This window comes from Chelmon rostratus, chromosome 1 (assembly GCF_017976325.1).
Source record: "Chelmon rostratus isolate fCheRos1 chromosome 1, fCheRos1.pri, whole genome shotgun sequence".
NCBI classification, from domain to species: Eukaryota; Metazoa; Chordata; class Actinopteri; order Chaetodontiformes; family Chaetodontidae; genus Chelmon; species Chelmon rostratus.
Genome location: NC_055658.1, coordinates 21,993,801 through 22,018,480, shown reverse-complemented (window position 1 = coordinate 22,018,480; position 24,680 = coordinate 21,993,801). Strand labels below are relative to the sequence as shown.

General features: G+C 42.5%; 2 protein-coding genes across 2 annotated transcripts; both read right to left on the bottom strand.

Annotated features, from left to right (window-relative positions):
- Positions 1-8,663, bottom strand: lpcat2 (lysophosphatidylcholine acyltransferase 2). The gene is made up of 14 exons (XM_041934072.1): positions 8,390-8,663; positions 7,767-7,909; positions 6,104-6,321; positions 5,564-5,676; positions 5,135-5,195; positions 4,650-4,708; positions 4,365-4,399; positions 4,127-4,181; positions 3,613-3,695; positions 3,203-3,328; positions 2,969-3,122; positions 2,370-2,468; positions 1,382-1,523; positions 1-1,269 (listed from the first exon to the last, which is right to left on the bottom strand). The coding sequence occupies exons 1-14, from the start codon at positions 8,498-8,500 to the stop codon at positions 1,091-1,093; spliced, it is 1,578 nt and encodes a 525-aa protein (XP_041790006.1). The 5' UTR covers positions 8,501-8,663; the 3' UTR covers positions 1-1,090.
- Positions 8,664-9,730: 1,067 nt separating this feature from the next.
- On the bottom strand, positions 9,731-24,176 carry mmp2 (matrix metallopeptidase 2). Its single transcript, XM_041942241.1, has 13 exons — positions 23,866-24,176; positions 23,447-23,673; positions 22,279-22,427; positions 21,566-21,694; positions 20,618-20,791; positions 19,705-19,878; positions 18,712-18,885; positions 18,210-18,365; positions 17,614-17,740; positions 13,716-13,852; positions 12,945-13,104; positions 12,498-12,607; positions 9,731-10,849 (listed from the first exon to the last, which is right to left on the bottom strand). The coding sequence occupies exons 1-13, from the start codon at positions 24,016-24,018 to the stop codon at positions 10,746-10,748; spliced, it is 1,974 nt and encodes a 657-aa protein (XP_041798175.1). The 5' UTR covers positions 24,019-24,176; the 3' UTR covers positions 9,731-10,745.
- Between the last annotated feature and the right edge of the window lie 504 nt (positions 24,177-24,680).

Genomic DNA, 24,680 nt, shown 5'->3' with positions numbered 1-24,680 from the left:
CAGTGTTAACAAAAAAAAAAATCACATAATTGCACTGCACCTTGCTGAATAAATATCAGTGCTGCTAGTTAACGTGAAAGCATACCCCGCTGGAATATGCTGTTGTGAAGAAGCACTGTTGCCTTTTTGCTCACAAATTGCCCTATTTTCAGTGGCTGATTTGCTTTAGTAAACTTAAAGCTGCGCAGACATGCTGCTGTCTCAGCAACAACAATCTTCAGTAGAAATGCAAATGGATACACATGCAAAGCAAACCTCTGGCTAATTATACAGCCGTCTTACAAGGTCTGTGTCCCTGAGCACCGGAAAAAAGTGTAATGCACAGCATGTATGCTCTTCGTACACATAGCTTTAATGCAGAACATCTGTGGGATGCAAGATTGGAAAGATCTTAATAAAGCTTACTGTACACTAATTATACTGCAACACAGAAGCACGAGGACTCTTTGCTTATATTTAAAAAGGTGTTGGTTTTGCAGTTTTTTCACTCATTTACAGAGGACCACACAGATAAAGGAGAAAGTACACCAAGCTACGCTCAAGTCCAAGCGAGAGTAAACTCAGGCTACAGACAATGAAGTATCCAAGTCAAGAGGCAGTTTACGATGTGGAAAAAAATATTCAACTACATAATAAAACACTGTCACTAACATCAGGACTCTAAAGATTGAAGGGCTTGGATAGTTAAAACACCAACACGTGAGTTTTCTGACATATTTTCATCCTATGACTAGCTTTTCATTGGATTATTATTTATTTTTTTATTTCTTTTTCCAGTGGACACACAACCGAAACACACACAAAACCTTAGGGATAAAAAAGAAGACATTTCTTATGCAGTGGCTTGGGGAAGTGGTTCTTTTAAATCTCTATAAGGCACTAAAATTGAAAATAGAAGCACTCTACACACCATGTATAAAAAGGCAAGCACATAACCTATGATATGGCTCTGCTGTGAGAAATGACTCGGATTTGTTAAAAGTCGTCGGAGGGCAGATGACACTTCTGAATCTTCCTTCTCAGCGCAGTGGATAATGCAGCGTTCTGTCTCTCGGTGCAGTGAGGGAGAGTTCACGGCCATCTTCAGGCCTCAGTCATCTTTTTTGTCAGAGGCGCTGTCTTCCTGTTTTTCCCCTGAAATGGTCGGACTGGCCAATTCCAGGTCACCTGGCCTCGCCTCCTGGATTGCTTGGTACCTCTGAAGTTCCAGGTAAGTGGTGAAGAGCTTGGCATACTCCGGGTGGGTGGTGGCAAAGGCCTGAAATTCATCTGAAAAGCAGGTCCACGGAGAAAAGCATTAGGATACACTCTGGCTTGGGATAGCGGAAATACAAAATGCAGCTTGGTGTTGGACCTTTGTCTTAAGGCAGAGTCTACTCACTGAATGTGATGAAACCAGAGCCGTCAGCATCGATCTCCTTGAAGAGCTTGACCATGTTTAGATCTGACACACCCAGAGCTGAGCGGAGCAGAGCAGTAAACTCCTCTCGGGTGATTCTCTCATCCTCATCTGTATCAAACAGCTGCACGAGAGAGGACAGAAACAAGAGAAAAATTTATTTCACTGCCCCATTTTTGAAAGCTGAGAAAAAAACGAAGCTTATTTAAGGAGTGAAATGGGTGGGTGGGTTAGGAAAGCTTACATACAATTGAGAAAAATCTGCCTTTGTTAAATTAGGTGGACAAAAATAACTTGTTCTTATTACATAAACACCAGAACCTTTAGTCCAAAACCACATTTGACCTTATGGCCAGCAAAATGACTCTGTGCTCTCCACAACAGACACACATTGTTAAGTTGACATTATCCAAGCCTCTGTGAACGCTGCCTGTTTTTCTTACAGGGCTGCTGCTGCTGCTGTTGCTGCACTCTGATATCAGCTACTGCAAAAGCAGGGCTGGGTGATTTCGCTTCAATTTCCGACTTTTTCGCTTTCTGCTTTCAATTTTGGTTGTAATTTTTTTACATTTCCTTTCAATATTTAGCATAAAAAGAAAACTTTATCCATGTTGTACATAGATATGGATCATTTGCCACAGGTTCTAGTCATAGCATCTCAGAAATGTCTGTTCTGCTCTGTACTAAAACTAAAGTTTACCAAGTATTAAGTGATTAAATCCAATCCAAAAAGCAATGCTCAACCGATATCAGCAGGAAATGCACCGTATGATGTGATCGAATCGGCATGATTGATGTGTGAAGGATTCAGGCTGTTCTCATGCACAGAGGGTGACCATGTGAAGTGGACACAACCATAAATTTCATGCACATTTCTGTGTTTCTGCATTCAGTGTGCACTAAAATACAAAGCTGCTTCTTCTTCAGGCCCCTTCTTCAGCACAGCAACATCAGAATATTTCTGCCGTACCTGGAAAGCCAGTCGAAGAACGTCTTCTGTGTTAGCTGGTCGACACAAGATGGTCACGCCGATGACATACTCTCTGAAGTCTATGGTGCCATCTCCGTTCTGGACAGGGTCAGAGAGACAGCAAAAAAAAAAAACGCTTGTGACAGTCAATGCACAGATTATTATGATGGATAGTACTTTCCCTTTAGGGTCTAGAAATACAGACTATTGTCTGGCGTCTGCAGTTTTGAATGTAAAGGGAGTGTGTGTGTGTGTCTATATATATATATATATATACATATATGTATATATATATATTTAAAAAAAACCTGTTTTCATCATAGTTCCCTCTTCCAGGCTGTATAAATCCTGAACCCACAACCATGATGACCCAGTTTCACTTGTTGGTACTCATGGTATGCAGTGATGGAATTTGTACGTGATTCTGTAACATGAGTGTTAAGATTGTCGCACATCATGTTTTCACCCATTATACTTAAGGTGTGTTTCCCGCAGGGTGTGTCAGGGCCAATTCCAACACCATGACTGTGTGTAAATGAAGGGAACTTGAGTATTTAATTGCCATTCATAATGGTGCTATTCATATACATGTCTCTCACTCTGTCAAACAGCGCGAACAGCTCCTGAAGTGGTGGGCTGACAGGTAGCTTCAGGAATCTGGCAAACTCCTCGATGCTGATCCGTCCTCCTTTGCAGGAGCTGGCCATGGCTGCGAAGCTCTCCAGCTCCTTCCTCACATTGTCCCACTTCAGACTGAGGGAGCAGCCACATGAGTCATTGTTAGTGTTCCTGCCCTGTCATGCCAACAGTGTACTTAACTGAAATGTTCTTACTTGAGCTTCCGGCTAATTTTGGTGAACTCCACCAGGCCGGCCTCCATGGGCAGCGTTAGCTCGCCAGCTGAGATCATCAGACGGCAGTCTTCGTATGTGTGGTCTGTCACTGGAACTCCCAGAGCCCTGAAAGCAGACAGCGTTCAGCTCAAATGCTTGTGATGTTCGTGAAGAGCTGGACGCAGCAGGACAGGGAGGCGTAAAGTGTATAACGTTAGTTCACTTCTTGAATGCTTTAAACTAAAATTCTGGCCATATCTTACACATTGCACTTTTATCATAGCATTTCTTACTTTTATAAGCATATATACATATATAAGCATATATTTTGCTTTTCTATTGCACAATACTGGACTCTGTACTCAAGCTATATACAACAAAATGTGCATTTGAGGCCAGCGAACTCTTACTGGGCCATAGTTTCTCGCACTCTGCTAGCAAACAGAGCCGGGATTTTCTTCTCTTCCTCTGTGGGGATATGTGGCGGCAGGAACTGGAAAATGGAGCAAACAGATGAAAATGGTCACAAGGAAGATAAAGCAGAAAATGAACTATTAAACCGTTGCATGCACGGAAAACAAATCCACTAATGCAGGATCACAATCACATCTGCTGCTCGGGTTGATATAGAACCTTGGAGTACAGCATAAAATCCAATGACTATAAATCAGCAAATTAAGGCGTAGTGAGCTTTCTTTAGTTAAACTCAATGGCAGAGAGTGGTGCTGAGACTACCAGCAAAGCTCAAATAACTTTTAGAAAGCCATCAAATAGTCTCCTAATTGAGATGCTTCAGTTTGCACATTGGAGAAAAATCATGAATCATTTCTTCATATCAATATATCTTTTTATTTAAAGTCTAAAAGAACGAAAACAATTTGTAGTTGGTATATGTTAGGATGTAAACTTTGTGAATGCTGTTACCTCTATCTCTACTGTGGTGTACAGCTGGCACAGAGTCAGAAGCAGCAGCGTCCTCCTGCACATGACACAGGCAGGACAGTCGGTTACAAGTATCGATTAGAAAGTAACAACAGTTGTTGCAATACAAGGCCATAATGTTGTGTTATAATGGTGTTTATAGCCAAGGAAAACAGACACCACCTTCACCACGCTGCACACCCTATAGACCCTATGAGAAAAGTGTAGAAAACATACTTACGAGCTGAACCCCTGCCAAGTCCAAGAGACTGTGTCCTGGAGGAAAGAGTAGAGGGGGATGCATGAAGATTTGAAAAGATGAAGAAAACAACACAGGAGGATCCATACATTTTTGCTTGGATGGAAATAAACAAATTGCTGTAGCCCAGCAGGATGCAATTCATCGTTCACTCTGCCTCTAAATGTTTATCTTCGGAACAAAACAGCAGCAGTTCGGCTTCTGTGAAGTCTCCCCCCGAGATGAGGTGAAGCACATTCATGCTGTATTGCAGTCGCAACCACTCACCACTTTGTTGGGGTATCTCATGAGCACAGGCTGCACAGGCACCCCTGGGATAAAGGCACCTAGTAGGTGGAGAGCAAACAGTATGTACATTATTTACTTCTCGTTATGAATGAAAGAAAGCTGAACACGTGTGTCTTGCGTGACTAAACGGAACCAATTCTCCCACTTCCATCAAAACCAGTTTTGTGGGCTTCACTTGACAACAAGTCAGTGTACAAACCACATCACATAGTGAGTGAACGGAGCAGAGTCGAATCAAGAGCTGTTTCTGTCTCTGTCTGTCTTCTCTTCAGCCTTTCTGCTCAGTGGGTTAGATTTAAGTGGAAATGATGGATGTGCAATAAGCAGCAGATAGAGCCGTCAGCTGATTGTTGTTTCTTTTTTTTCTTTTGTCTGTTATTTTACTTGTATTCGACACGTTTTGCAGCAAAAGAAAAAAATACATGAAATCTTGTGCAATGTTTTTTTGTCATTTTGTGCCTTACCTTGTTTGAAAGTGATGAGACATGAACGATTTGTGCATGTTCCCTCTGGAAATATCAGAACCTGAGGAACAAGGAAATGTTGTCGTAAATGTTCAAATCACATGCTGTATAATTCTCACGTGCAGCAACTTAAGACCACTGCTGCTCACAACAGGCAGAGTATGCTTTTGAAATAATGGTACTTGTATTTGAGTCAGCATTATAAGTGCTTTGATTCATTCTCTGAAAGCTTTAGAAAAAAAAAAAAACGTAATTGTACACCGTGGTCTTCGAAAACTGACAAAGGCAACTGTGAAACCAACCCTACATCCTGAGTTACGGCTCATGAGTTACTTGCCTACAACCTTAAAGCTTTCTCTGCAGCTACAATACCAGGCTAATATTAGGGCTGCTTTCGCTTCGGGAGTGTTTTTTTGTGTTGTGACAGACCTGTGGCCAGTGGCCTCCTGACTTGGCTCTGCTGTCAATCTCTTGGATCGTATTCTTCCTGGAGTCTGGGTCCTTTCTGGACACCAGCACTGGCTGAAGACAGCGCACAAACCCTGCAGAGAGAGCAGCAGGCATTAACATACAAGCTAATGTGCAGGGCTTGTTAACTGCATGGCTTCATTAGCACTAAACAGGGCACTTACTCATGATATCACCATACATAACTTATATTCATCAAGTCCAAAGCAAACTCTTTCTAAAGTGATGATGTCTGATGACAATGGTCTGCGTCAACAGGATTTCCAGTGTGATTAAAAACAGTCACATAAAACATAAAATTGTACAGTCAGAATAAGATAAACACAAATTAACTACATGACACACACGTTTCACACTTACACATGTATATTTTTACATTTCACACACACACACACACACACACACACATTCTTGAGGGTGAGAGGACAAGAAAGCGTCCACAAACTCATACGCCCCTACTTTCCTGTACCGGAGCAACAAAGCAAACGAAAAGTGACTCACTGCCAAAGATGGGCGTAGCCAGGTTCTCCACGCGGGAGACGGTGGAGGGCAAGCCAGCGACAATGCACACAATCCCATCGAAGAAGGTGGAGTGGGGGGCCACGGCCAGGATGGGGGCCTCACTGCTGCCGACCTGCTTGCCCTTGACCACCACCCTGAAGCCCATGCAGAAGTAGTACGTCCTCCCCAAGGCAGCCATCACTCTCCGACACATGAACCTGAACATTTTAGAGCACGAAACATTTTCCTCGAATCGCTTTGTTACACAGAAACATTAATTTGTGCAGCGAAAGGTACGAAGGAAATCAGAAACGACAGATTTGACTCCAGCCGGTTTTATTAGATTTTCTTTGCTCCAGACATGTTTTAAAACCACTGTACTAAAAAGTTTTATTATCTTGTATACTGAAAATTACATCTAATCCTTCTCCCTCATTAAAAAATCCTGAATCTAAGATGACACAAATATGTGTCATTTCAAAAGCTGAACTACTGCGCAGGAGATGTCTCCAGCTTTACTCGAAGTTATGTGGCAGGGGAGCAACATGTCAGTGTTTTGTTAACAAATGCACTGAATGGAAGTGTTTTAGCAACAGGAAGAGTTGCACCATTTTGTACTTTACTGCAACATCCCAGTTAGTTCCTCTTAATGTAGAGAAAGGGTTAGCAATCATAATATAGACGTAGATTTTGTGACAAAATGATGAATGAATGCAGGACTTTTAAAACTTCAGTGGCCAGTTTTAATGAGCAGATACTATTTTAAATCTTGTCCTCTCACACTAAAAGCTTCTGTGCTTTAACCACCTTGAGAATGTCTGCAATAAACAGGTGAAGAGATAAGCCATGACCTGCCCCGCATTTGGTCCTGATCATATAAAAAGCTGTGGTCGAAAGTCACAAGAAAATTCCTGGTAGTTGTAAAACTGCAGCTACTCTCTGCACAACTGAACAGTTTAAAATGCTGCACCTTGCTTGATGCTCAGAGGTGAAATGCTACAATTCACTCAACATTTTAGCCATATTTTATGCCATTTATCACATGCTAAGTACATGAAAATGATTTTTTACATACTGTATTCAAAATGTGCGGATATGCGCTGTCCAACTGGATGACTCACTTAATTCATTTTCATAATAATAACCATTCAATGTTGGCCTGAAACTACTCTGAATATTTAGAAAGAGACGAATTGCTTTGTCAGTTCCTTTTATCAAGCCCCATGAATACCACTGACTCTTTCCTTTCTGAGAACGGGGGGGGGCTGAGCTTGAGTAATGCTTGTGTTGCAGATATGATCTAGAAGAGCATGGTTCTGCAGCAGGGCAAGCAGCTGCACATTCTTCAAGTCATGTCAGGGACTATTATTTTGAGAATATGCTGCTCCGCTGTGTTTTACTGCTCAGCTTCTGAACCCGGGAAACACGCCGCTCCTGCTGCTTCTTGCTTTAGTAGAATCGTTTGTCTTTGCAGTTGCTTTGCAATAACAAAATCTGCATGACCCTGCACTGCTAAGAAAAAAAAACACTGTCCAAGCTCTATGCATGTAAACAAAACTGATGTCAGCTAGGCAGCTGTACTGTGCAGCTGTTCATTGACAGGCCATGGTGGCTCAGTGGGAGACATGTGTTGCAGTGGGACGGTGTTCTGGGTGGTGATTACCGTCTCCAGCCCGTCATTGGTTCCACGGCTCCTTTCAGAGGATGCTTGAAGGTTATGATGACAGACACTGGCCATGTCACCATGAGAACAAGGGTGATGAGGACGGCCCGAATGGGCACCAGGAAGATTCCCAGGAGGACGCACTGCATGGAGAGGGGTGCGCGCACGCACGCACGCACACACACACACACACACACACACATACACATACACACACACACACACACACACAAAGCATGAGTTAAAGGCCTCTACCATACAGACAGGAGAGCTGTCAGAGTTCACTCCAGCCTTGCTGTTGACATTCCTCAGAGCAGAAATATGCACGAGTGTGGAAATCCACATCACTGGGCAGCTTTCTAGAAAGCACACAACGGCCCTCATTGTTAGTGCTGCACATAACGAGGCTTTACAAGCCGATTGTCAAAAGCTCGATAGGGAAGATTATGGGCCCTGGCTACACAACAGCCTCAGTGAGTGTGTGTGTGTGTGTGTGTGTGTGTGTGTGTTTGTAATCTCACACGTCGGATGAAACACGGTGGGAGCCGCGCGGCCCAAAGCGACGCCTATATTCGTCAAAGGCTTGCATTTACATGAGCGCTGAACTTAAAGGCCATACTCACTTTAATGATAGTAGCTCTGCTTAGTTTGGTGTCTTGAACGAACGGGTTGATGACGGCCGGCAGCAGCAGGGATTGTTGCCTCGGCAGGGCGAATACGCGCTGTGGCGGCATTGCAGTCCGGTGAGCGAAGAAACGGGCAGAGGTTTTGTTTTTTTTGTTTTTTTTTCCTGTCGAGGCGGCCGTTATGTGATCATCTCACTTCCTCTGCCGGGCCCCTGCTCTCTCTCTCTCTCTCTCTCTTCGCCCGCGTATCAGACGATCGTTCGGGCGAGCGCAGACACGAGCGAGCGAGAGCGGATCCGGACTGGCGTTGTCACGGCAAGCTCCACCTCCAACGCGGTCGCTGCAGGGTTCGAGTCCGGTCACCGTTTTTCGAGAGCGGTGGCGGATTTGCATCGGTTTCCGCTCTCTGCCAGCCCTCCCCGCGAGCGTTTGCGGGATGCGATCATTCCATTCCACCTATTTCTAAGAAACATAACAAATCAGGTGAAAGAAGAGGTTATAACAGTGCTGACAGTGACCGTTCCTGTGTGAATAAACACAGGTAAAATAACGCCTGTATCCTCAGTCAATCTGTGCAGAGCATGAGTGCAAAGATGCTAGAAGTGATGCACAAGTGGCAAATGTGCAACGATTTAATGGAACAATAACGTGAAAGCAGATTTGTTTACGCGCTCTCACAAATGTCCACAAGATGGCGCACTTTCATAACAAATTTCCTGTTGGTCCTGCTCCAAAATAAAATCCTACATCCTTTCCAGTTGATTATTGAGTAGTGGTGAAAAGTAAAGATTTATTCAGGTACAAATTTGAGGTAGTATTTTCATGTTTTGATACTTCATACCTCCATAATTCCTACATTTTATTATACATCAGTTAATCAATATCATACATTACTCCACTACATGTTCTGTACAGCTGTACTAGTTACTTTAGAATCAGATTGTCCCTAAAAATGTATAATAGTCGTTAACTTGCTCCACCACTGCCTGCTACAACACTGTAGTGACATGTTTACACATCATAGCATCAGGCTCCATCATCAAATATGTAAAAGTATGAACTCTAACTGGGGCCATTCTGCCAGTATTCGGAGTATTTTTTGCTTATTTTAGTACATTGTGCTGATACTTCTTACAGAATGTACTTTTCCTTGAGTGTTACTTTGAATTCTTCACTAATGCTTTTATTTTTACGTTGTGGTCTTGCTTCAAGTAACTGATCTGAAAACCTGTTCCACCACTTAACAAGTCTGATGGTGAGGGTGCATAGCTGTGATAGCCGTGTCAGTCACCCACCGGAATGCTTTTTGCAAGTATGTATCACCGATCCACATTATGTTGACCATCTTTATTGATGACAGTAACAAAGTGCACAAGCATTAAAAACAACACAAAACACAATGACTGTATTGTTAAAACCCAAGAGAGAAAAGAGACTATAAAAAAGATTATTAAACAATACTACTGCGGTACTCTTGTCATGATTCCATCATGCAGCAAACTGATACAGCCTCTAGAGGCAACCTGTGCCTTTAATCTTTCTGTACCATTAGTGAAGGGAAATGCAACATGGAGTTGCCATGAAAATAATTTGGTCTCCATATTGAGCAGTTCCCCTGTATAGTCCTATACAAAGTGCTAACCAAATGAAGAATAATGTGTGCCTGCGAATACTACTTTCTGACATCCAGAGGATATGAATATAAAATGTATATATATCTATATATATAGGACTATATGCAAAAAGCAATCTCTAAAGCACCATTTTCGGTCAAACACATTGTGCAAATCCATTTTTTTCAAATGTATTGCACAACAATGAAAAAATTACTGAATCAAAAGTGATACATTTATAAAACTGCACTTAGTACACTGGACATAGAAGTAATTCTAAGCCAACATAAATTCCTCATATGGTCTAAAACAGCCTCTCAGAATTAAATTTTGCATAAAACGTCAATATCTCACAGCACAGTATAGCACTGCGTTCAATGCAGTGTGGACATACCTGATGTCTGAGTTTTTAAAAAACAAACAAAAAAAAAACTATAAAACAATAAAACAGGGGGTACAAATTGTAGTAAAAATCTGCATCAGCATAACAAATGAAATGTCAGTATCACACAGTAATATAGGAAATATCCAGTTGCCTATGTTCAGCCTGCGTAAGGTCCCGAGGTGCCTTTCTACAAAGCTGGAGGCTGGTTATACAGGCTGGAAGGAACATGTCTCCCACAGAAACGTGCAGAGTTGAACAGTGTGCACCGCAAGTTGTGTGCGATACTACGGCAATGTCCTCATGAGGCCAGATGTCATCACAGGAATTAGCCAGTTGCGAGACATTTTGGAAATGCTCAACAACCGAGCCAGTCCTTTGTGATCTCGCCCAACTTGACAATCTTCAGGCTGCTGTCTTCCAGTTTGAAATAGTGGTTACCTTTGAAGAAGTAGCTGTAATCTGTCGAAGACAAGCACAATGCACACTGTTAGCTGTAATAGCGGTGAAATAATCGTTCTTCTGTAAAAGCATATAGTATACACACATCATAATCAGTCTACATCAAATTGATGAGGTTTGAAACATCTAATCAGGCTCTGCTGAAGCCAGTGTTAAGCCTCTCTCTCTGATCACGAAGCATACAGAGGCACCACTGTAGAGGGGCACAGACGTTCTTTATATACTATAAATATGTTTGTTCACTGTGTGGGGAAGGGGCTATGTGATGCTTACAGTAACGTGTATCTGCTGGGAGAGCAGTAATGGAAAAATCCCTGGTTTCTTGCCATAGACAAAATTTGCATACCCCCTCTAACCTCAAGGATACACGGCTGACAGTGACAGTCTCAGCGGCTGTGTCATGATGAAAATTTGCCGCCATGTTGTTCTTGCACTCTTGTTGCAATGCCCTGCTCACCAATGCGTAAAGCTCACATCTCCCTCTGCCTGTCTTCTATAAACATCAGACCACAGATGACTCCCTATCAGAGCTGCTCTCTTTGGCCTGTTTTACTTCATTTTCTCTGAACAGTCAGTTCCTCTAAACTGTTCATTTCTGGGTTATGACACTAAATGGCATCATTGCTTGTTGGTTTGTGGGATGTGAGGGCAGAGCTGACTAGATTCGCCTGCAATGTAACCGGATGGAACAGACTACCACAGAGCACCAGTTCTGATCCAGCTTTAATCGAAGCATCACCAGAACCACAAAAATCCCTTTTTTTCCCCCTGAAAGTCTTTCTACCTTCTAGACCCAAACAAAGTTTTAGACTGACGATACATTAATTATTTTGTCTCTATAATTTGATTTACAACCAATACAGTGATCATTGCTGGAATTTTTATAGCCCTATAGTGACTGGTACATTAGTATTGACTTCATGTGGTTAAAGATTAGTTTAGGCTTCTAGTACTGTCAGAAACTGATGTGATCACTGGTTAATTTTGAGCCATTCTAGCCAGATGGATATAGGGATAGTAACGTCTATCAGTTGGTCTACCACTTGGTAACGGCTGAAATACCTTCGCCTACTATTTCTGACTCTTGGATTTCCATTCCCATTATACAAACATTAACGGTCCCCAGAGGATTAAGAAAAATTACTTTGATCGTCCCCTGGTTGCTGTTATTGTTGTTGTAATTGTAATAACTTTGGCTTTGCCTGAATGAGGTCCAAATTTTAATTTGTCCAATATTTTGGTTGGTCATTTCAAAACTAACTCCCATCATCCTCAGATGTAGTTTTGTTAGGGCTAATTTGCAAATGAGATCATGCCAATATGCTAAGATGGCGACAATGGTTGACTTTGTACTTCATATACAGTGTATGATCATGTTGTCATTTTGAGAATGTAGCTCAAAGGCTTACAGAGCTGCTAGCACATAGACTCTTGTTAAACTGTATTTTCTGGTAATATTAAGTATGCATAATTTATAGCAAAAGGCCAGTCTGCAAAACCTCCATAATGGTCCCTTCATTTTCATTTTCAACAGGTTTAGGCCATGCATACAAAGATTGTGCTACCTTCTCGTCAAATGTTTCTTCTCCAAATCATACAGAGGCTTTAAATTCACAAATTACATGAAAAAAAGTTTTTTTGTTTTTACCAATGCCATTGAGACTGAAGGCAGAGTCGATGCCATCTGGGATTCCATTCCAGGAATCAGCGATAAGTTTGGGGAAGCCAGGGTCCATTCTCTTATTTTCTTCATCGTATCTGAACACATAACAAAAGTGCATTTGTATAATTATTATTTGATGTGTGCCTCACAGTTTCCTCTCTCTCTCTCTCTCACACACACACACACACACACACACACACCTACAACAGTTACAGTTAGTCCTCTATACCAAAAATTCCTGTGTTGTGCAAGGGCTACCAGAGCTGTTGTTGCTTACAGTGCAGATTAGGTCACACCAAACCCTAACTAGCTGCAGATGCAGCCTAGTACTGCAACAAGAGGTGATGTCATCGACAACACAAGCTAGGGTGCATCAAACATCAACCCGGTTTCTGGACACGGGTTGGTTGCAAAAACTTTTCCCCTACTCACCTCCAGAATTTGTCCCCAGCAAACAGGTAGGTCTTCCTGTTCTTCCTAAAGTTGAAGGCAGCGTCGATTTGCTGCAGGTCGGTGGGGAGGTCAAGGCTGGAGAGCCTCTTGGGATAGCCTTTCTCCAACTCATCTGCTTTGTAGACCCACATCTCGTTGCCTGGTAGAGAAGAATAAGTAATAAGAGTCGAACCAAGACTAAAATAACACTGAAGACACACGTTTTATTGATGCAAAGTAGACTGTCCGATCATGGTATTATCTCATATTCCTGCAAATCTATTGACCACATATGTCATATCATGTGAGATCATCGGCTAACCATTCAGGATAGTAAGTCTCCCCCACAGCCAAACCAGCTCCGCTGTTATTGTCTTCAAAGCTGACAAATATATTATGTAAATTTCATTAGCATTCAGGAAGGTTGTCATCTTAGTAAAATGCAAAGAATGTATCATAAACCACTAATAACTACGTTGGAATATCTCAAGTGTCCCGAGAGTGCCGACTGCACACAGGAGTGCTCAGCCAACATTCCTGCTTCTCCTAATGTTTCAGTTCATGGAAACGCCTGACCATTAGGGGAAAGGCATCCAAATGGTAAAAGAGTGAAGACACCTCTTCATTACACATGGAAGTGGAATTGTCTGTTTCTCTGATCACCATAGAAGTGCAGGGAGGATATGGACAGGGTGCACAGGTCAGGACATCATTATTCAGTAAGGTCTAAATCCATCATTTCATCACATTTTCTTGCTTTCTCCAGCATACCTGAGAAGAAGACTGTTTTTTCTTCCACTGGGTTTTCATAGGCAGCGTCTATCTTGGAGGGCAGGTCTGGCCAGTAGGTGGCCACTAACATGGGGCCGTTGGGCTTGCTTCTGAAGTTGACTGACCTGAACAGGAACCTGGCACACAGAGAGGGAGTGGGTGAGCAATCGTAGGGTTGGTGAGCTGGGGATGAAATGAGAGTGAGAGCGAAAGAGGGGCAGAGGGGGCTGATGAGGAGGCGGGGAGTGTGTGTGTGTGTGTGTGTGTGTGTGTGTGTGTGTGTGTGTGCAAGAAGAGGTTTTAGTGCAAGTGCTTCACTGGCCGAGCCAGCCACAATGGCCTGATTCATGAGCATCTGGTTCTCGTTAGGACTAAGGCTGCAGACGCCAGCGGAACAAGACCTATCTTGCCCGGATTTCCAATACACAGCTGCACAACAACGGCAGATTCCCAAACTCTTTTCCACTGACCTATTTTTTAAAAAGGAAAAGAGCTGTGAACTGCAAAAAATTAGCTGCAATACTGATAAAAAGAAGATGAGCATAAAACTTAAATAAAACACAAACATACCCGTGGTGTTGTATACATTTGTCAGGGTGAAAGAAGCAACATGTTTCAATCTGAACAAGCCATCTATAAATTGTATTATTTTAACAGTGGATTCTTCTATTTGTTAAGTTAATGTGGTGCAGCAACAATATCCAGAGGGCTTTTCTGTCTTTCCTTCCTGTCTCTATTCAATTAAAAGCAATAAATAAATGAATTATCTGCCTAAGGGGTTGGTTAAGAGGACAGGATATAGGGATTTTTCCAAACCATTGCTGAGACTTCAAACCTTCAAGCAGGTAATCAATTTATCCTGCATTTGTTGTTATCCAAGTAATGTCAAACTGTGTGGTAATGCATGTTGATGTTCAGGGCCTGTAATGCATTACGACAGAACAGTGATGTAACTACATCAGCAGCCTTGCTGCTCAGTTGCATGGATTTTGTATCTCACTGAGTTTTAAGTAAGGAAACAATTGAAGTCATGTAAAGCATGGGATTTGCTGTAAATGGTTGAAGATATGCACTGTAGTAAGCTCAAAGACCCATCACAAACCCCGTGTGATGTATCAGTCTTGATGTGGTCATGTGGAAAGACCAACTGGCACTTAAAAGGCTACAATATGAACTAGCCAGCTTTACGGTTAGAATCCTGAAGTTTTTTTTAAAATCAAACCTCGTGTTTGGTACAATTTATCATCAGTTTCCCATTAAAACTGTTGTTGTCTTGTTTTTTGAAGCAGCCACAGGAAGCGTGATGTGTTTCTCACAGCAGTTAGCACCACGATCATTCATCAAAACTGTAAACCAGTCTGCAAAAACAGTCCCAATCACTTTCAGCATGTCTTTTGTCACTAGATGATTGTTTTAATTCTGCAAGGGAGTAATAGAACAAGACGATGCAGCCACAGTGGGCTGTTGGATGAAGAGCTGCAGGTGACAGGCTGCACACCAGTAAATCCTCCCATCTCCGCTGTTGTATAGAAAACTACTCGCACTGTCTAAGATTGATTGCAATTATTTTTGCCTGACTCCTGTATTAAACAATGTGAGTTTGTTTGGCTGCACTGTAAACAGATATATCAGTTGTTCTTCTGCTGTATTTCAGACAAAATGCCAATGTGTGTTTGCTGTCGTATTAAACCACACTTGACGCTACCATAGCAACCACTGGTCCTTCACCAAATCAACCACGACTGAATCTTAAGGATTACGACTACTAACTTTTAGATTACAGCAGCTTTTTGCTGGCTACACAGAAGAATACAGCAGCACTCAAGCATAGGTTACTTGCAGCAGGCCTAGTCAGGAGGTTTCTATGAGTCGGCTTTCTAATTGTCTTCTCTTTAATCCTCCAGACAGACACAGTTTTATGCTGAGGGAGTGATACAAGCATTGCTCATTGTATCATGTCAAGATTTGTCCTACATAATAAATATACTGAGCCAGGAGAAAAGGGAGGATCCTTCTTTTACAATGGGGGAGTCGAGTGAGAATTAGCCCTGGAACCAAGAGGGCAACGCTTTTTCTCTGAAGTTGAACTCGGCTTGTATCAGAGCTCGACAGCTTACAAACCTGTCATGGCCGAAAGTTACTGTTATATCGACATGTTTGTTTCCGGTGAGAAACAGGCTGCCTTCACTGAGACACTATTCTTACAGAGGAGTCCAGAGGACTGATAGAGAGCTTCATCACATGGTTACAGAAGAGAGCCAACAAACAGTGAGTTGCCTAATGTGAAGCAAGACGACCTTTCGGTATCACAAACATCTTAAATAAATCAGTTAATTTTCAGTTAAGTAAATGCAGCATATCATGTTTCAGATACTGTTACATGCAGATCAATGTGCCTTTCCTCACTGGCTGAAAACCACTGCTCTGGATTATGAGGAGTATGAGTTTATACAGTGCATCTGTTGAAATTGCCCTTGCTGCAAAAGTGTAGTGTAACCCCTTGACTCAGATTGAACATAAGGCATATTATGAATAGCAACCAAAGCTATATGTTTTGGCATCTGTGTGGTACAATTAATGATCACTGGACAGCAATGTGTCATTTTCTGAGATTATACAGTCATGAACAGTTCAGATGATTATCAGATACACTCACAGATGGCGGTTTTATAGTTCATCAGTCTGAATCTTTGGCTACTAAAGCTTTATCTGAAGTGTCTGGTGAGCTGCAGAGAGTGAAGTTTCCAAAAAACGTTTGTCTGTGCTGCTCTGCCGCTCACTGCAAATGTGAAAGGTAAAAAGCAATTTTTGTATTAAAGCAGGATTTGCAAGAGGGATTGTGGCTTGTTTCTCCCAGTTTCTAACTGGAGGTTCTCAGAGAGGAAAACCAGGCTAACTGAAAGACTACACTCTTTGGTACGGAGGTATGCTGCTGGCCTGTTTGCTTTGGACACATTTCCAAAATGGCCATGACAGATATACAGCTCTGTTCACCTTCAAACTGCAAAAGTCAATGTTTCAGCACAGCTAGAAGGGTTGGCACATCATAACGGACAAGGCTGCGTTTTATCTTTTCTATCAGTTCCTATTCTGCCCACATCATTGTTTTTGTCCAAAGTGACTCTTTTATTCAAAGTGGAGAATTTGTCTATAACTAACTTCAGCTGCTGTGATGAAAATGTTCACCTTCCAACGGGAAAATACACTGACTCACAAAGATGTCGACGAAACCACAGCACGTTATGAAACCCCGCTCCTGCACGGGGTCAGCCAGTAGACTCAGTATGCCTGAGACTTTGGATTCACTGGCGCCGCTGAAGGAGAGGACTGTAGACTGTGTTTAGGGCTGATGACTGTTTTGGCTGTCGCTGCATGAGTGGACGAATAGTTTGTTTTTCCCTCTTACTAATTGTCACATCATGAAGCAAGCATCTAAACCACAATGATCAAGTGGCACAAGATTGCAATATGAGAAACGCCAATTAACAAGAAACCTCATGTCAAACTGCTCATGCTTTGCGGGGAAATGATTATGAAATCCAACTTGTGTATGCTGCCTTATATCACATGCACAAGTCATAAAACCAGGAGCAGGCTATTGGGTTTTGTTTGTCGTTCTTCCCATAGATCACAGACCGGAAATTCAACCAGACTCTGGCAGCGCTCGCCAAGTTTCAGGAGAATCAAACATGGATCTCAAATTGCATTTATGACTCAGAGAACTATAAAGACATTGCAGCTAGCATATCCAAACAACATGGTCAAGAACTTGGACTGTGGATGGATTCATACCACATCGTCCTCACTGTACCCCATGTCTGAATGTGGCACATGTACGTTTCCCTGAAGTCTAGTTCGGGTCAAAACAATAGAAGGACTTTTTGTTTGATTTGATTACCTGTCCTTGAAGAAGAAGGTCTCTCCTCTGATCTGTGCTACAGCATCAAAGATAACTGGCTCTTTACAGATGTCCATTGGAGTGACTGGACCCTGGGTTGGAGGCAAAGGCTTGTCTGTCGGGACGCCTGTTTATAAGAGATTTACCAGATAATTTCATGCTTAAGGGAGTAAATACACACTCGCAGTGCAATGACTCGTTCCTGACTTCTAATGAGAAAAACACTGTTTGTGTTGTTCGAGTACAAGCACGATTCCAAAAAAAATTAGGATGCTGTGTGAAACATAAATAAAACTAAATCTGATAACTTGGTAAAAACAGTGCAAATACAATGTATTTAATGTTCACTGATTTTTGTAAATATATGTTTATTCTGAATTTGATGCCAGCAACGTGTTGAAAAAAGTTGGGACAAGAGCAACAAAAGACTGGGAAAGTTGTGGAACGCTCCAAAAACATTTGGAACATTCCACAGGTAAACAGGTTGATTGGTGATTGGTTTACGTTTTACACAGCAACCAAACTTTTTTCGAATCGGGATGTATTAGGCTTAATCCCTGTTGACAAAAGTAGTCACACGTGACGTTTCATCTCACCGTAGAGCTCCTGGATGCCTTTGATGTCATCCTGAGAAAGTCTGAAGTCTTTGGTGAAAGTGTAGATGGGGGCCATCAGTGCTCCGGGGTCCTGAGAGTGCTCCAAGCCAAGGGCATGACCAAACTCATGGGCTGCCACCAGGAACAAACTGTAGCCTGGAAACACGCGACACAATGAACAAACTTCACCATAGTACCCCTTTATAATTTACTGATACTCTGAAGTGGAAATGGGAATTTGTATTATTATTATGTCTTTCAGTTCTTGGTGAGACACATAAATAAGACATAATGGTTCTTGGGAGTGCCAAATCACGTGTACTTCCCTCATCAGGACAATGCAGACTGACAACCTTCCCGGACCTATACTATAGCTTTATTTTCCTTTTTTTCCAGTTTTTCTGTAATTGTCTGAATTGTTTGGCACTCACTGCTGTGTCCTTTGTGGGAAAATCCACTTCCCAGAACTACAGCAGGAAACGAACACCCGTCCTGTTCATACCTTGGTCAGGACAGAAACCCCATTTGCGGTCATCATCATAGCTCTTGGTGGCAGCGCACCACATCTTGCCGTCACTGCGCCCAGACGAGGTGCAGGACTCATAGGTGTCTCCCAGGAAGGTGAAGGGGAAGACACAGGGGCTTCCCTCTGCGTTTCCTCCCACTGTTGACATAGCTGCAAGGAGCAACAACAAGGAAAGCTGTAAACGTGAAATGTGGAACGTGTAGTGAACTCACTTCACTTCACTACCTAATGAACTCATGCATATGCCAAAATGTTTCTTCAGAACAGTTTGGTTTGTATTATATTGTGAAGTGAGCGCAGATGATGTTGAAAGCACTGGCACCACATACACAACGTTAATAACTAATCCACTGGGCACAAAACCAAAAAGCACCCGCCCAAATTGATTTTCTTTCAAAGAGAGATCATTTTCAATCTGGCAGGAGTGGTTTTGTGCTGCTTTTCAAAAAAATATATAATTTCATATTCAGCACAAGCTATCACACAAGGCTTTTACAACAAAGCTACATTCCTCATCAATTAGAACCAGATGAAAGAGTGCTCGTACCTCTCGCTGTCTATCTCGCTGTCTGTCTGCCTCCCTCCCTACTACACTGCCTCAACCTTAAAACCAGTCCCACTGACAGAATGGAAAATAAGGCCTGCCACTGCACATTAAAATGCTTTCACAGCCACGCAGCAGACCACGAGCAAGACCGAAAAACCCCAGGCGGAGCATTCCTGCGGACCAACACGCAGCAGGGCACCACACACTGCACATCAAAATAAACACAGCCAGTAAAATGCACTGCATGCATCTAAGAAGCACATAACTGTTAAACAGGACACATAAACAGAGGGCAATGTATACACGCATGCACATAGTTGAGGATGTGTGCACAACAGAGAGGGACAATACACTTTACTCAAAACACTTGGCAGCATTCTGTTATGTGATGTGCATAGCAGGCAGTAGATGTCACCACCTACCAGTTTCAGGGCAGAACCCAAAGGATTTGTCAACGTCATAGTTTTCCGTGGTGGCACACCAGCGGTAACCATCATCCCTGCCTGAAGTGGTGCACCCGTCATACTTCTCTCCTTGAAAGGTGAAGGGGAATTTACATGGAGCACCCTCTGCGTTGCCACCCAGGGTGAATAGTACTGTAAAACAAAGATCAACAAATACAAAGAAGTGTTACAGAGAAGCTAATAACATTATACACAGTACATTTTCACATTTGTTTTCAATGCTCACTAAAAACAAACTCCGATTCCTACACTGTCATTGCAAGTGACTAAGACCCTTGGACCCCTGACTGATGATGCAAGACGAAGGTGCTCAAAGAAGAGAAGTGTGAATTAAGAAAATATGTACAATGACATTTTTTTCCCATCAATAAAAAAGCTTAACAGAACAGACGGCACCAGTACAAACCCGTGTTCTCATCATATAAAACAACTTAGTACATGTGTACTTTGGCAGTCATTTGTAATAGGCATGTGATGATGTTAGTACCATGGACAGCAACACAACACAGATAAACAAAATGTTTAACAAAGCCCTGTGTTCTAAAGTGGGGCAGTGACTTGGAAAGAAATAGTCCATAATCCACTCCAAACAAAAAAACAAGACTTTCCTGGCGTACTGTTCAACCTACTTTCTCTCTGTCCAAAATCAGCAGAACAGCTTTCAATATAACAATCGTCTGAGATGAAGGACTGCTTTGCTAGTATAGAAAACCCTGCTTTAATTTCAGCTCAGCATGATGCAAGGAGGGCAAGACAGCAATGCAATAGAAATCTTTGCAGACAGCAGGGCAAAATGTGTTCAGAGACATCACAATGGGATACTGTCGCATTAAAAAACAGAAAAGGACAAAGGACCACAGGACAAACTTACATTCATGGGGACAGAAGCCATATTTGCCGTCATCATCAAAGTTGTAAGTGGTTGAGCACCACAGGAAGCCATCGTCACGGCCCTGAGACGTGCAGCTGTTGTACTCAGTGCCCATGAACAGGAAGGGGAATTTACAGAACTCTCCGTCAGCATTGCCAAACTTCACCTTCACCACTGTAGAAAAGATCAAGGATCATGTTGACAGTTTTCCTCATTTTAACTAAAACTTCTTACAAAACCTTTTAAGCTTTATATTGCTGTCAGCTGTTTTCCCAAAAACATCTAAACGATGGAGTGTTGATCATAAGCAAGTTTCAAGTTTCTGCAAGAAAGCCTTAAAATTGTTTTTAACCAAAAAGACACAAGTGGCTACCTGGTATATGGGAAGCCATTTAAAAAGTAGGCTCTCAAGAAGTGTCAGCAGTTCAGAAGTAAATATGAAAAATAATAAACGGGAGAAAGCTTGCACAGGCACTGATATAAAGAAAACAGTTTCCTCCAAGTGTCTAAGTGCGAAGACTTTTGCACCGAGAGAAAGGGAGAAGATTATTCTGCACAAATGATGAATTCAGACAAGAGGATCTGAATAATGGGAAACACATAAAACTATCTGGGTCAATGCGTGCAAATACAAATGCATGCAATAGAGAGAGTTTCTTTTTTCTATTCAGCTTCCAGATGGCTGAGGTTTGTCATATCGAACGCCAGAAAGTTCAGACGAAGTCCAGATAATCAACAGAAAGTATTTGAAAGTGTATTATCTCTCAAAATCATTGTAGGTCTGCCCCGTCATCTCACCAGTGTTCATCAAAAATCAAGATCCACCACTACATCTCTACACAAGTCGATGCGAGTAATACACGGTGACAGTCACAAACAGCTTCAGTGAAAAAACTCTGGTGCTTTTGCAACACGCTTCTGTTTTTGTAAATACTGTTTCTGCACAACCTTGGCCGTCTCCCAGCGTCCACTGCTCATCATCATCAAAGTGGGAGTCTCCTCCGATTCCTGGCCCCGGAGCAAAGGCGTGAGCCAAGAGGCCGTCTTTGCCGTCGAAGGGGTAACCGTCTCCGTGCTCTGTTGATGACATCATTCGGCATTAACAACTTTGAGGCAGAAAAAAGTAGTCATTTTCTTTTTTTTTCAAACACGAACAAGAGCAAATCCCTAAAAAAAACAGTCAGAAAAGTGATGTGACACTGGTCACATCAAATATCCCTGCCTCTCGTCCTGGCTGCTTTTTGTTTGCATTCCACCATAATTATGGGGCTCTTTCTCAGCAGGGTCAGCTATGGCTAGACAGAGTGATATCATGACACTGTGAGTAAATATCAGATGGTTGTTTTAGTTGGAACGACTGGGATAACCTGTGTGAAGACCACAGTTTCCATTATTTTACGAAGCGCTCCTAAAATATAGGTTGGTGAGGTGTGGAGTCACTGTAATAACATGTTTGTCATCGCTCCTTCCCCACCAGTCAACAAGGCTGTGAACTTCTCTTCAGCTCTTTCCTAACTTGGGTTCCGTTCATCCTCTCAGAAGCGGGACAGAACTTCACGAGACAAAGATGACTAATAGGACAGTAAGCAGGGCTTTTTTCTTTAAGGAAGTTTACAAAAACAGTATCTGTATACTGTCTATCGTCTATATGCATGCATTACCGTTGCGGCCAAAATTGATCATGATGTCAGCCTCTCCGTCCATGAGGCGGGTGAATGAGAGTGGGGTGACATCACTCCATACTTTGAAGGCTCTGTAGAAAGCATCATTTATGACTTCCTCGTCCAGGTCGGGAGTGTATCCGAGGATTCTGCAGAGTTAACAGAGAGTCAGTTTCACTCCACAACAAGGAACATCAGAACAATGTGTATCATATGAACATAAGGTGTGTTTGATCGGAACAGTCATTTCCACGCTTTGGATGCGGCTCTTTTGAGTGTTATGTTGTTGAGAGGCATGTAGAAATATCGTAATATCTGTTGAAATCTCTCGAGGTGGAAAAGAATCTAGCTAAACTGCGCCAGAAACTATCTATGAGTCATCTGCTGAAACGCTCCTGAAAGTGTTCAGCCACAGACCCTGTTATATGCCTGTCTACATGGCCCGTTCCTAAAAACAGTCTAAGATCTCTCGGTTGTTATTGTCTCTGGCTCGCAGTCTTCCTGACAAACACGCAGGCAGACGGGCTGGAATGATCAGGGCACACAAAACCGCTGATATAAATAAACCGATCCCACATTGTTGTGAACCTCAAACAGAACGAAAACAAAAGACCTGACACATACTGTGTAGGAATGCTGCTGTTAGCAAGACACTGGACGCAAGCGCACAGCGACTGTCTGGATGGGGGTGGGGTGGACTGGAGGTTGAGGGGAGGGGGGGGGGGTCAGGCGGGGCCAAGCTGTGGTCCATCTCTCAAAGCAAACAGACTCTGGCTTTGCATTTATTCCTTTGTGCACTCATCAAACACCGCTTTGGGAATAATTACATTCAAACTGCTAAATTGTAGTGTTATTTCTCAATACTTATGCTTTGATTTATGGGTATAAGTTGGGTGGGGTCATGTTAGTTAAGCTGTGATTCGCAGACATCATATATGATGTCCTGATGTGGCACAATGCATCTAAATGACTAGTATTACTAGCATTGCCCTTCCTATAGGCCATACTGCTGAAATCTTCCATGATGTCATTATTTGAGAACTGCTAATGCAGAGTCAGGATGCATTGGGACCCCACCCCATCATAAAATGTCCCTTTTTGGATTCAAATGAACAGCTATGATACAGGACAATCCAATGCTGTCAGAAAATAATGTAAATCCGCTGACCTGTAAGTGATGTCTTTGTTCTGCCACATGGGTTTCCTGTGGAAGAAGTTGTAATTGGCCACATCTGGGACGCCACAGCGAGGCTTTTTCATTTTTTCCACAGTTTTGGCATCGATCTCTCCAGTTTCTTGCAGAGAGAAGAACTTTTGCATTTTCTTCAGGGTGTCCTTGAGCACCATAAGGTTACATCTGTCTTGTGGGCACCCATAAAACTTATTCAGATAGTGCTAAAGGAGAAACAGACATAAAAATGAGTTAACTCTCCTGGGTTAGGCATTTCTATGAAATCACTGCAGTAAATAAAAATAAATAAATATAGCACAAACTATTACTCAACAGGTTCTTTATACTTCAAGAGTGCAAACTGTTACTTCACAGCTGTCTGACCCAATTTTCTGAAAAACAACCAAGAAACTTACCAGAGCAACTTCTTTGTCTGTTTTGGGGGTGTCGTCTCCTGGAAACCTAATAATAGGCGAAGGGGCAGCATATGTTGCTTGAAAGGCGATAAACTGCACCAAAAAAACTTTAAGAACAATCCGACGACAGCTGAATATCGTCGGAAAGCCCATTTTCCCCTCTTTTACTCTATCTTATCTGTGGTAAAAGCCGCTCGCTCGCTCTGACTTGCAGTCTTTTCTCCCCGTCAGCTTGTGCTGCCTCCGCTCCTCTGCAGGATTTCTTTTTTTCTCCTTAACGGGACATCGTGCAACTCGGCTCTATGAACTTTCTCAGTTCTGCTTGCACATGCACTTTTCCCCCGACGGCTTTCTGCGCAGTCTCCAGGTTGAGAAATAGGAGCGGGGGAGCCCACAGGAATAATTCTGCGCTTACTCATACGTTTGGTTTCTTTCACTATGCCTTGTTTTTTTTACAGACCTCGAATGACTGAGAGGGTCGTTCGGGATTCAAACGTTATACCGTCCAGAAGGGACAGCTAACTGCTGATGCATGACTGAGAGACTTGAGGCGCTAGATTGACAGTTTATTGCGATTACCTGTTTGAATGTTAGACCCATTTTATAACCGGCTGTAAATGTAGATCAAATGTGTCAAACTTTGCAGTCGTTAAATAGTTATTTTTTCCCATTTTCCCCCAGATAGCCTCCCGGCTTTATGTTATTTCAGTTACTTAGGTCAATAATGATGCTGTATGAATGTTGCAGGAGACTTCCTGTCAAACTCCCTTAATGCCAGCCTCCAAGTGGGTTAAATGATGCGCTCGTGGAGGGGG